Here is a 13088-nt window from a genome sequence, read left to right as displayed (position 1 = left end):
TCTTTAAATTTAGTGTCGATGCTGGAAAAACATTGTTTTGTATAGCAATTGCTGTTTGAATTAGATTTTCATCTAAACGCTCACAAAGACGACTGTCTGAAAGAAGACAACTTCTTTAAAGAGGATCTGTCACTTGCCATAAATATGTAATTTATTTCACCTGGTTAAAATGCCGCTGTTTTCCTGAATCTGGTTTTGTTTTTCCTTTGTTCCTGCGCCTCTCCATTCCTGAAATGTAGCCACCTCTTCCCTGTACGTAAACCTAGTCTTGTTAGCCAACTGGGCGTGGTCATCAACTCTTCTCTGAGGCTGCGTGCCCACTATGCGTTTTTCAATCGTTTTTTATGTGGAATTTCCGCACCGGAAACGCTTTAAAAACGCTTGGTAATACGTGCCCCACGGTCCCCAATGATAATCCGCATGTGCTGTGCACATGCTGCGGAATTTTCCGCTGCGGATTTCCTTGCTGAAAAATCCACAGCATGTCCATTATTTATGTGTTTCCACATGCGGATTTGAGGTCACAATGCATTTGAAAAATGCAAGTCAAATCCGCATGTAAAAATGCTGCAAAAACGCTTAAAAAACGCATGTAAAATCCGCAAGCGTTTTTACTGGCAAGGACATGCAGAAACGCTGCGGACATTTTCTGCTTAAATTCTGCATCGTGGGCACATAGCCTGAGGGCAACTTCTTGAGGACTACGCCCAGTTGAGTAAAAGACAGTATTTTTAGACAGGCAAGAGGGGCCATGTATCAGGAGCAGAAAGGAACCGGAACCCCCTCAAAAATAGTGTCACATTAAAGAAAACAGGGGTATTTATTTACACCAAAAAAGTACATACTATATGTACGGCAAGTGTCAGGTTGTCTTTAAAGAGAGTGTCAGCTTGTTTTTACATATATAATGTAATTCTTCAGGATTCAAACCCTTGATTCTGTGTTCTGTGGTCGGCATCTCTTCCTGCTGACCCACAACAGATACACCTTTTCTTTGGGTGCTTTAGTTCTGTCATATTTGTTTCTGTTGGTTTTGGATATCAGGTGTTTTTCATTTTCTCTGTTTTTCCGTCCTATCACCTTTCGGGTGCAGCTTTATATACCTTCTCCTACTGGTGTCTCCTGCTGGTGATAGACTTTGTATGAAGTAGTTTTGTGTGTGATTCCTGTATTTCTTAGGGAACATTCAGGGTAAGACGCCGTCAAGTGGGGGAGCCATTACGTTATCTGAGGGTGCCAAAATTCTGTGGTCAGGCAGGGACAAACCAGGGTTTTTTCCTAGTCTGAACAGGGACAGGTCCAGGTCTGATGAAGGCAGTCGTAACAGCTGAAACGCGTAAGAAAGGTACTGACTCTGGAATTCATTTCCTGATGGAGAGTCCACATTGCCTGAGTGACGTCACTTACCTGCAAAGGCGGCAGCCTGTGGAAATCACTGCGCGATATACGGTGACCGGCCGGCACCACATCCATATCGCTCAGCTCCTTCTCCATCACGTGGATTGTGGACACATACAACCCACGAGTGCACCAAAGATTGGGACACATGGACACACAATCCAGTACCCAGCCCAACGGGACAGACTTTTTTTTGGCATTTTGCCAGGATTTCTATTAAGCATAGTGCAATGCTCTGCAGGACATTTGCCAGGATCTCCATCAAGCAAAGTGCAATTCTCTGCAAGACATTTGCCGGAATCTCTATCGAGCAAAGTACAACGCTCTACAGGACATCCGGCACCACATCCATATCGCTCAGCTCCTTCTCCATCACGTGGATTGTGGACACATACAACCCACGAGTGCACCAAAGATTGGGACACATGGACACACAATCCAGTACCCAGCCCAACGGGACAGACTTTTTTTTGGCATTTTGCCAGGATTTCTATTAAGAATAGTGCAATGCTCTGCAGGACATTTGCCAGGATCTCCATCAAGCAAAGTGCAATTCTCTGCAAGACATTTGCCGGAATCTCTATCGAGCAAAGTACAACGCTCTACAGGACATTTGCCAGGTTCTCTATTGAGCACAGTGCAGCGCTCTGCAGGACATTTGCCGGGATTTCTATTGAGCACAGTGCAATACTCTGCAGGACATTTGCCAGGATTTCTATTGAACACAGTGCAAGAACATAGTGCAACGCTCTGCAGGACATTTGTCAGGATCTCCATCGAGCAAAGTGCAACGCTCTGCAAGACATTTGCCGGAATCTCTGTTGAGCAAAGTACAACGCTCTGCAGGACATTTGCCAGGATCTCTATTGAGCACAGTGCAGCACTCTGCAGGACATTTGCCAGGATCTCTATTGAGCACAGTGCAATACTCTGCAGGACATTTGCTAGGATTTCTATTGAACACAGTGCAAGAGCATAGTGCAGCGCTCTGCAGGACATTTGCCGGGATTTCTATTGGGCACTGTGCAATACTTTGCAGGACATTTGCCAGGACCTCTATTGAGCAAAGTGCAACACTCTGCAGGACAGTTCATTTGCAGCGAACAAAAAGATCATCATATAAAAAGGTAGGAAGCACCATTTTCTGGAACCTTTACCTATATATCCAATAGGTTTATATCCATATGAAATACTGATATTATTTCTACATTTTAGTTTTGGATTTACTTCTTAGCGTATCTCTAACTTTTTACATTACATTTTTACTGGTTTCACTAGTCTGCACTTAGGCAAAGGTGCTCTTGAGTTTGCAGCTTGGAAGTTAACAAACTGAATCCGGAGGCGTCGCACAGTGCCGGAGAGGCCGTGAAAGCAGGTGACAACAACACCCCTGCCCCGGGCGCCGACAACACTGACACCCTCCTAGGCCCCCCTGGAGGAACCATCTGCCCCTACACCCGGCTGGGTATACATGTGCGCCGAGTGGGACTGGTCCGCAAAGATTGAGGACCAGCAGGGAACCCCTCTACTGCCCACGCCCGAGCCCCTGGTCGTCTGTAAAGGAGGAGAAGAGTACAGGTGGGACAACCCGGAGGGCGACCTTATGGGATTCCCGCGGGAGACCCAAACAGAGGCCCTCAGGAGAGAGGAGTACTGTCAAAGGGAACTCTGAAAACTGGTAGCGGAGCGGCGGGTGCGTCAAGAGCGGTGGGAGGCGATGGAGGCTCGCAACATGCAGGCTAAGACCCGGACTCGCAAAGTCAAGCCTGCCAAACCCAGTCCCCGTGCTGAGGGAACCGTGGTCAAGTTTGACCTGGAAGGAGGATGGGGCTTCATTCGAGAGCCTCAAGTCGCCACGGACCTCTTCGTGAATCGGCGCGATGTGGAGTCCCACCTACAGCAGGGACACCCGGGACGGGATCTTTACCCTGGTGTTACTTATACCCATCATCGCGGAGAACGGGGGTGGTACACCCTACATGTGCATAGGGTGGAGGAGGAGAGCGCACCCCTGCCATCTGAGGCTGATGACACGGCTGGGTCATCTAGTGGTGGCAAATGCTTCCCCGGAGGGAGCGCCACTACTGAACTGCACTACTTAAAAGTTGAAAAACAGTATATAGTTACCCGGAAGGGTATTGAAACAATCTTGTGTGTTTAAAAAAAAAAAAAAGTTTTGTTTGTTTTGTGTACCCGGTTAAGGTATAAGGAATTAGTGGTTAAGGACGGTGATTAACCCAAAAACTTTTATTGTAAAAAGTTAGCACTTCTTAAGGTGCTTCCTGTTGGTTTTATAAGACCACTGAATAAAAACCTGTTTGGCGTGGCCGAAGACGTAGTCCAACGAGTGGATCAGCTATGCTCTGCAGCCATGCCCAGGGCCTACATTGGGGGTTTTCGGACGAGTCCCTCATATTGCACCTACACCAGTGGGATGGACACCATGATAAGGATCTCACTGCAGTCTGCTGAAAAATGTTTTATGTGTGAAAGAGTGTTATTAAAAGTGGTTTTATATTGTTTTATATACCTGATAGTAATATGTAACGTTCAAGAAAAGTGCCCCCCATAAAGGGAAAAGTTATTTATTTGCTGTTTTTCTATGTGGATGCATCCTAAAAATTTTGCATGTCTTAAATTTTTGTTTTTACTCTGTTCCAGCCCGCGGACGTGCTGTGTTTAACATGGGGGAGGGGGAATATGGCGGCTCAGCGGGTCCAGTTGCAACAGGGGTACTGCATCTCATCCAGAGGTGTGGTACCCCACTCTCAGGTAAGAAGGGAGCACTACCCGGGATCCACACACCCACATCTAACACAACACCACTTCATTAGTGAAGGGCGAGATTTCTCCTGAGGGAGAGCACAGTCCCTGGTCCCTGTCTGGAGGGTGGAACTAAGTAGAGGAGGTGGGTGGAGGAAGAAGTTTAGGGGAGCACAGACAGAAGAGTATAAAAGAAGGCTGGAAAGATCTAGAAGCGGTGCAGCGCAGTGCAGTGCTGCTGCTCAGAGGAGCGAGGGAGGAGTTGTGAGCAGTTCAGTCAGTCCATTCTCCTGTTTGGAGCAGGAGTTCAGTTCGGTTCAATGAGTGAGGACCGTGGAGGAGTTCAGAGAGTGGGGAACAAAGATTGGAGCAGTGAGGAGGGCTCCAGAGACAGAAGGGATGATCCTAGGGGCACGGCGAGAGCGGGATGCCACCCGTGCGCCCGAGTTCACGCTGACCGTGGAGGGATCAAGGCCGCAGGAGGGGACCGGCCCCAGACTAGTGGAGTACTTTAAGGCTCAGCTAGCAAGCCGAAGGTTACGGGATCTTCACATGCCGTAGCCAAAATCCACACATAATCGCTGAAAAGGTGGTCATATAGGACAAAGGGGACAGTCCGGACGTCGCCCAACAAGGTCCGCGGCCACTGGCTCGGGACACTGTGTGTGAGGCGCAGGGCAGAAGAGAGAGAACCAGCGCAGAGAGAGACCACCTGGAGAGGTACACAGAAAGGGGTCCCGATCAAGTGCACCTAAGTTATCTGAGAGTTGGCTGGATCACTTCCCCAGAGGACACAGGATGACGTGGGCGGTTATAATCGGGCAAGTGTAACCTGGAGCATCTTGATAACTGTGAGTAAATACTTGAAGACTGCACCCCGCTGTGTCCTCCACTTAATTGCTGCATCACCTGCCTTGCACTACACCAACAACATCTACCTCATCAATTCCTATATACTGCCCTGGGGCTTAGCTCTGCCCGTGGAGCGCTGAACCATCTTTGCTGCGTCACCAACAGCCCCAGTGGATCTGAACAGCAGTGACGGCCCCACATAGCCGCATACCACGGGTGGTAAATCTTTATTTCCCCAAATTGACATTCACTTTTCACTTCATTTGACCGCCCTGGGCCACGGACCAGGGGGCACGTCAGATGCACTTGCCAAAACCTGCATGGATCACTGATCAGTGTAAGGTACAATATAATACTTGGGGTCTGAGGTGGAGGCGGGTGTAGTGACACATTCTATTTTTATTTTTGGAAATGTTTGATTATAATGCATCTTTATCTCTTTACTATTGATTTCACTTTGTGTATTACCTTGCACTATTTGTGTGCATTACATTGAACCAAATTTCTATAGTTCCAACTTTTAGAATTGCATTGTAATTAACGTTATGCATATACATTTGTGCCAACACCTCTTCATATATTATTCCTCGGTAGTATTCTGTTATTTGGTGGCTACACCTTGTATTATTTGCTCCTCGTTATTTTGTGTCTCAAATCGGCCTCCCCTTGTTTTCATTGCTTTTTTATTTTAATTTTTAAATGTTATTTTTATTGTATAGTGTACTTTAATAAAATATATATTGTTTATATATATACGTTTGTTTGATTTCTAATTATTATGGAGTAACATTTAGATGATATTTTACAATATAATACTAACCCACTGAATTTTCCCGGTCGCTGTGAAGTCGATTTTCATAAATAGCTTTTCTATCTGTTCATCACTCTGGAAAGAAAAAAAGAAGCATATTAAGGCCACGGCCCCACTATCAGTATTTGGTCAGTATTCGGTCAGTATTTTTTGTCAGGAGTGGGAGCCAAAACCAGGAGTGGGTGATAAATGCAGAATTGGTGACTTGTTTCTATTAGACCCTTTTCTCTGATTGTTCCTCATCTGGTTTGGCTCCGACTCCTGAGAAAAAATACTGACCGAATACTGACCAAATACTGAAAGTGGGACCGTGGCCTTATAATGACAATCTTCTACTGAGCAGGTAAGGCTTGTCTTGGGTAACTTAAACATTTCAGTTTCTCTTCACTCTTTTTAAGGCATCCAATTGTGGAACTTATTATAATTCCAATATCTATTGATTAAAATGTACTTTGCTCTTGGGACAACCCCTTTAAGTCTAAGAAAAAAGACAATACAAATCTATTGATTAGTTACCACCCACCACCAATGTATGGGACCATGACAGCTACACATTTTTTAAGAAGTTCTGTGCAAACACAAGACCTGTTAGTTTCACTCCCTACCCCATTAAGATTCCTCCACTTTTTTTTAACTGGGGGGGGGGGGACAATAGACAATGAGACAAAAATACCACCAAGAAACGTAGAGTGTGAAGGCACTCCAAAGTCCCCATACACATTAGACTAATGTCATTTTAATGTCTATGGGAGCCCCGGCATGTCTGATTTCAGACTGATAATCCTTTTGTTCTCAAAAAGATGAGCCACCGCCAGAGATGTCCAGCAGTGGATTTCTCATAGAAAACATGGGAGCGCTCAGCCAAATGAGTGCTCCTGTTTATGGGAGAGCTGGCCAAACTATTGTGATATAATTCAATTTCTACAAGTGAGGCTGTGCAATTATAATAATATACACTAATTAATAACATTATCCATTCTAGGTAATATAGTATAAAACTCAAGGAGCCCAAACCATTTGACTATATGGATCCTAGATATTGTGAATGGTTGCAGAACATTATACTTGCTGAGAAAGTCAGATAAAACAGCCCAAAAATAGGCATAGCAAAACTATGTCCAAAAGGGGGCATTTTCATGTGTTCCTGTAGCAGGGCTTTAATGCCCAGAATATTCCATTCAAGCATTAGTAAGTATAGAACTGTAGTTAAAGGGGGTTTTCAGTTTTGGATAACCCTTATCCCCTGACTGCAGTTTTTTTTGTGCTTCACTCGCTCACTCTCCATGAGTCCAGTGTGGACTCTCCGAATCCAGTGCGGACTCTCCATCACTTCTCCTGGTGTCTGTTATTGTCTGCAGCGCTGATGTCACACCAACAGCGCTGCAGCCAATGAGTAGCTCAGCAGCTCTTCTGGAATGATGACTTTAGCTCTTCAGAAACACTGAGCTCACTGATTGGCTGCAGCCCTGACTTCAGCCCTGACTTCAGCTGGGGGACAAGAGTTTTTCTGAAGCCGAAAAACCCCTTTAATATATTCTTAGGTGGAATACCTTTATGTTTAGTACAATGAGTCTGTTATATCAGATACATAAAATATCTATGAAAATAATCCTGCAATTTAGAAAACAACTTACGGTTGCTCGTAATCCTGTGCTTTTCTTTACTGCCCACTTAAATGCATCAATATCCAGAGATTTATGGCCATTCTTTTCGAGCTCCTAGAACAAACGAATTTCATTGATTACAGTAAAGAGAATCGATTCATAACCAAGGTCGCCCTGACAATCTTGACAGAATATATAAGATAATCCAAATGAATTTGTTTTGTAACCTGTCCAAGAATAACATGATTATTTACTTTTTCATTTTGAAGGTTGAAATCTATTAAGAGACTTATCACTGGAAAAGAAAACAGCTTATAAATAATGATAACACAGTAAATAATATATTGTATGCGAAGTTAAGACAAAGATGTGGCTGATCTGATTTGCGGCATCAATTTACATTACTTTTTTTCTTCTGCTTACTTTGGCTAAGGCTTTTATAATCTCCAAATAAAGGATCAGATTCCGTCCTTGACATTACATATGCAACTTATGCATAAAACTAAGTTAAAGAAGCACTCTTCCTCCCATCAAAGTTTTTATCCTCTTAATATATTGCAGTCATCATATTATCTAGCACTTTGTACTTACAATTGCTAATTTTGCCTTTCTACCCAGTTAATTCTTCTCTTTTCCATTAGGTCTATCACATCACATGATTAAAAACTGACTAGCTGAATTCTAAGCTCTATATAGAAAGAGGAGGTCTCTTTTTCCCACATGAGTCATCATGCTCCCTCCTACAGGCAAAGCAGAGCCAAGTATAGCATAGCTGAGTTGTGCTACAACCTGGCTGTTGGATCAATGAGGATGATGTGAGCTGAGCTATCTGGGGTCCGTTTTATTACACAGGGTCATTGGGTGCATATGCGCATGCTCAAACAACAACATTAAGAACTATTTAAGGGTGGATCCAGGGGCAAGGAGAATAAAGAGAGCCAAGGAGAGCATCTTTGTGGGGTGATAGCTGCAAATGAGTGCTGATTTAAAAATAGTTTGTATTGGCACATATGATTCATTCTGTATGTACATAAAATTGAAATCATATTATGACTTTTGGAATAACCCTTTAACCTAATTAAAATGCACTGTCTAGCATAGTAATCCATGATTTATGTAGGTCACGGAACTAGTCTATGCTAACATACAGAGGAGAGAGGGTCAGGGAGCTGCCACATGTCCGATTTGGATCATCCGAGGTAGACAATGGACTCTGGAGGGTGCCGGTCCCCCTAGTGAACACAGCCAATAGGAAAAGGAGGCGGGATTGAGGTCGCACTCCAACCAGATAAAATATCGAAAGTTTATTAATCCAGTATAAAACAAAAAGTTAAAACACCTAACGCGTATCAAACAGAGAATGAAGACAAGTATGTATAGAGAAGGAACCCAATCACAAACGTGTCATGTGTCATATTCAATCTGGTTAAAGTGCCGACCTCAATCCCTCCTCCTTTTCCTATGCTGACATACACTTGTATTGAACAAGGCCGCGCCCCGTCTAGTGACTCGGCCGTGCAGTGGTCGTGGCCGACGAGAGGGCGCAGCCTCGCTCCATACATGTGTATGGAAGTGAGGCCATGCCCACTGGCCAGGAGCATGTATAACTCATACATACTAGTGCTCGTTTAACCCTTTCACTGAGCTTGCTCGGGTGCTTCCCGAGTATCTTCGGCTTGCTCATATATTATGTTTTAGTCCCTGCATCTGCATGATTTATGGCTGTTACACAGCCTAAACACATTCCGGGATTGCCTGTTTGTTAGGAAATCCTCACATGTGTTTAGGCTGTGTAACAGCCATAAATCATGCAGATGCAGGGACTGAAACATAATATACGAGCACGCCGAAGATACTCGGGAAGCACCCAAGCGTGCTCAGTTAAAGGGATGCTTGCTCATCACTAATACATACCCTTTGGTTCTGGGTCAGAATCCAGTGAATCCCCGCAGTGCACAGTTTGTGCGATGGGGGGATTCATAAGTCTACAGTCACACAGAGTGACTGCAGACTTATGAATTTGGACTGGACATCCCCTTTTAAGGGGAGATCCTGTACAGGGGGAATCCAAATTCTGGAATCTATATTCTGCTATTATAAGTATGCATTTGACCACAGAGAACACATACCTCAAAAGCTTTCTTCAATTTATGCAATTGCTCCAGGGTCACTTGTTGTTCAAACTGTGGAAACAAAATTGTATGATCAAACATGATTGCATTTATCACTGTGTAAGAATATAGTTCCCAAGGGGGAATGTCCAAGGTGACCATAATAATAATAATTTTTATTTCTAAATAAAAGCAAGCAATTCAGAGGTATATATGACGCGCCCTGGGCCTATGTGATGTAGCGTTGCGCACGCAGGGACTACCCGGAGCCGGATCTGATAGGGGTAGTAGTCTCGTGGCGGTGACCCGGTCCGTGCCCAGGGAGTCAGACTAAGTGGCGGTATATTAGCAGTAGATGTAGGACGACTACGCCACCCGTTGAATGCAGCTATGGAGCTGCCGCTGCAGGGCAGACCGCTGAGGCCGGTGGAAGGACGGTGCAGCGTGGATGGTATAACCCCCAACGGGAGGGGTATGGCCTCAGGGCAGCCAACGTGGATGATGGGGGTAGCAGGAATCACTCAGAGACGATGCGGTGTAGTTCGGGGTCTTTACTGGTGACAAAGATAGACCCTCCCGGAGTACTGGCTAGCGGTCGGGGCCTGGTCAGTCCTTGAGCTGATGGGATCCCCCTTGGCCAGGCGGAGTTGTAGGCCTCCCCAACTAATTGTACTCTTCTGGCTACCTTGCTAGAGGCGGGTAAAGGTAGCCCACGTCCCTGAGTGTACCGTGTGGTGCTCACCCGTATGGCCGGTGACTCGGGGCCTTCTAGTAGCTTCCGCTCCACGATGGCGGTGCTGGTCCCATGCGTGTGACCGTGCCTTCGGGTTTCTTGGCCAGAGGACCTGGAATCCCCTGCCTGACGGATTCTGCTGCTGGGTAGGAGTTAGTCCCCACAGCCTCGGACTCCGGGTCCGGTAAGAAATCTTCTCAGTCAGGGCGAGCTCTGCAGCTGCCAGCCCCTGACTCCTTGTAACACTGCTCCCACAGAGCTCCTGTTGTTTCTTCCCATAGCTGCTTCTCTTCTCTGTCTCTACTTCTGGCATGGCCCAGGAGCTGGGCCCAGCCGGAGCCACAGCTCCCTGTCAGCCCTCCTAGCTGAACTCTCCCTCTGAACTCCCTAACCCTGCCTCAGCCCCAGGTTTATATAGGGGAAGTTCTTCCCCTCCCAGGACTGGGCAGGAGGTGTGGCATGCATAGGATTCCTGACCAAGAGACCTCCCACCTGCTCTCAGACATAACATTGCTGTTACTGTGGAAACCAGACCCCTGGGGTGCCACATTCCCCCCTAGTGAAATTTAGCACTCCGGGACTAAACATATTTTTAGAAAAACATAACAAGGTATAAACAATAATAATACAATAAGAAAAACACATAAAGATGGTTACGGCGTGTCCGCAACCGGGTGCAGTTTTGAAGAAAAGCAAGGTGTCCATTTCACCAAAACAGGGAGACGTAACCAGGTAGGGGTCTGTCCTGCCCCGAGTCCTTAACAGTCTTTTAGTCCATCCTGGGTTACGCTCCACTAACTGTACAAAGGATTCCCGGTAAATCCACCAAGAACTCCTATAAATTACTAGAAACACATAATTATTTACAGGATATGGCCGCTCTCAGTCCTCGGCCAGTGGGGATAAGGATTGGCTGCTCACAGTCCTCAGCCTGGTAAGGGATAGGGGATGGCTGCTCACAGTCCTCAGCCTGGTAAGGGATAGGGACACACGGGGAACAATTCACTAATCCCAACGGGGACCATATTTTAATTAGCAGCAGTCCTTGTACCCTTACGGGTAACTATTTACAGCTCTTTATTCACGCTACTTCCCTTCAGTAGCTATGTCCTCTTTGTGCTCCCTCCTGAGGGTAGTCCTCAGACCCGTCCGGGTCCTCTTGGCTTTCCTCGTATTGGTAGTACTGCAGCTCCTCCTCGGTTAGCTGGGTTAGTATCTCTGCGACAGTCCTCCCCCCAGGTGGCCAGGACTTTACCTCCCTTTGGGCTGCCCCAGTTAATTGGGCCACCAGGATGCTCACTTTTTGCTCTTCTGTGAGGGGGTACACCTGGAAGAGGCTATCCAGCTTTTCTCTAAAGTCATGCAGAGTATGTGACTCCCCTGAGTACTGGGGTAGCCAGGCCGCTCCCGGGATATAGGGCATGGTGAAAGGCATGACTGCAGCAGCGGTGGCGCTGGCGGGGGTTGAGGCAGTGGAGCTCTCCTCCGTATCCGACATCTTCCTCCCCCCTAGTGGACCGTGGCCTACCTTGCGATGATCCTCTTCCGTAGGCCGCGGCTCCGCAGTGGATCGTCAGGGTTGAGGACCTTCCGTCGCGCTCCTGTGACGTCAGCGTCTGCTGGGCTCCTTCCAGGACCTTACGCGACGTCTGGACGTGAGGCGGAGCTTCAGTTCTCGCGCGCTTTCGGAATCCACGCCCCTCTTCTTCCCGCGCGGCGTCTTCAAGATGGCGTCCAACGGCGGGAAAACTCCACGGATGGCAGGAAGAAGGCTGAAGATGGCGCCGGATGGCGGGAATCTTCACCACTGGTAAGTTTGAACAGTCTTTTTCAGGCACGCAGTACCCAGTGGTTGCGGGCACGAAATCCTGCCGACTACGCCAAAAGTTGACGCGCCCTGGGCCTATGTGATGTAGCGTTGCGCACGCAGGGACTACCCGGAGCCGGATCTGATAGGGGTAGTAGTCTCGTGGCGGTGACCCGGTCCGTGCCCAGGGAGTCAGACTAAGTGGCGGTATATTAGCAGTAGATGTAGGACGACTACGCCACCCGTTGAATGCAGCTATGGAGCTGCCGCTGCAGGGCAGACCGCTGAGGCCGGTGGAAGGACGGTGCAGCGTGGATGGTATAACCCCCAACGGGAGGGGTATGGCCTCAGGGCAGCCGACGTGGATGATGGGGGTAGCAGGAATCACTCAGAGACGATGCGGTGTAGTTCGGGGTCTTTACTGGTGACAAAGATAGACCCTCCCGGAGTACTGGCTAGCGGTCGGGGCCTGGTCAGTCCTTGAGCTGATGGGATCCCCCTTGGCCAGGCGGAGTTGTAGGCCTCCCCAACTAATTGTACTCTTCTGGCTACCTTGCTAGAGGCGGGTAAAGGTAGCCCACGTCCCTGAGTGTACCGTGTGGTGCTCACCCGTATGGCCGGTGACTCGGGGCCTTCTAGTAGCTTCCGCTCCACGATGGCGGTGCTGGTCCCATGCGTGTGACCGTGCCTTCGGGTTTCTTGGCCAGAGGACCTGGAATCCCCTGCCTGACGGATTCTGCTGCTGGGTAGGAGTTAGTCCCCACAGCCTCGGACTCCGGGTCCGGTAAGAAATCTTCTCAGTCAGGGCGAGCTCTGCAGCTGCCAGCCCCTGACTCCTTGTAACACTGCTCCCACAGAGCTCCTGTTGTTTCTTCCCATAGCTGCTTCTCTTCTCTGTCTCTACTTCTGGCATGGCCCAGGAGCTGGGCCCAGCCGGAGCCACAGCTCCCTGTCAGCCCTCCTGGCTGCACTCTCCCTCTGAACTCTCTAACCCTGCCTCAGCCCCAGG

At 47.6% G+C, this 13088-nt stretch overlaps 1 protein-coding gene across 2 annotated transcripts in view; it reads right to left on the bottom strand.

Annotated features, from left to right (window-relative positions):
• Positions 1-13088, bottom strand: part of LOC141195600 (cilia- and flagella-associated protein 337-like) — a 243414-nt gene that overhangs the window by 195304 nt on the left and 35022 nt on the right. For both annotated transcript variants that reach the window (XM_073662494.1, XM_073662495.1), the window contains exons 3-5: positions 9558-9611; positions 7459-7542; positions 5834-5899 (exon numbers count right to left, since the gene is read on the bottom strand). In XM_073662494.1, the coding sequence (XP_073518595.1) occupies positions 5834-5899; positions 7459-7542; positions 9558-9611 (204 nt within the window). The remainder of the gene's footprint in view (positions 1-5833; positions 5900-7458; positions 7543-9557; positions 9612-13088) is intronic.

This window comes from Phyllobates terribilis, unplaced genomic scaffold (genome assembly GCF_046119375.1).
Source record: "Phyllobates terribilis strain yellow unplaced genomic scaffold, ASM4611937v1 Scaffold_2__4_contigs__length_985480577, whole genome shotgun sequence".
In the NCBI taxonomy this organism is placed as follows: Eukaryota; Metazoa; Chordata; class Amphibia; order Anura; family Dendrobatidae; genus Phyllobates; species Phyllobates terribilis.
This window is presented reverse-complemented; position numbering and strand designations above follow the sequence as displayed.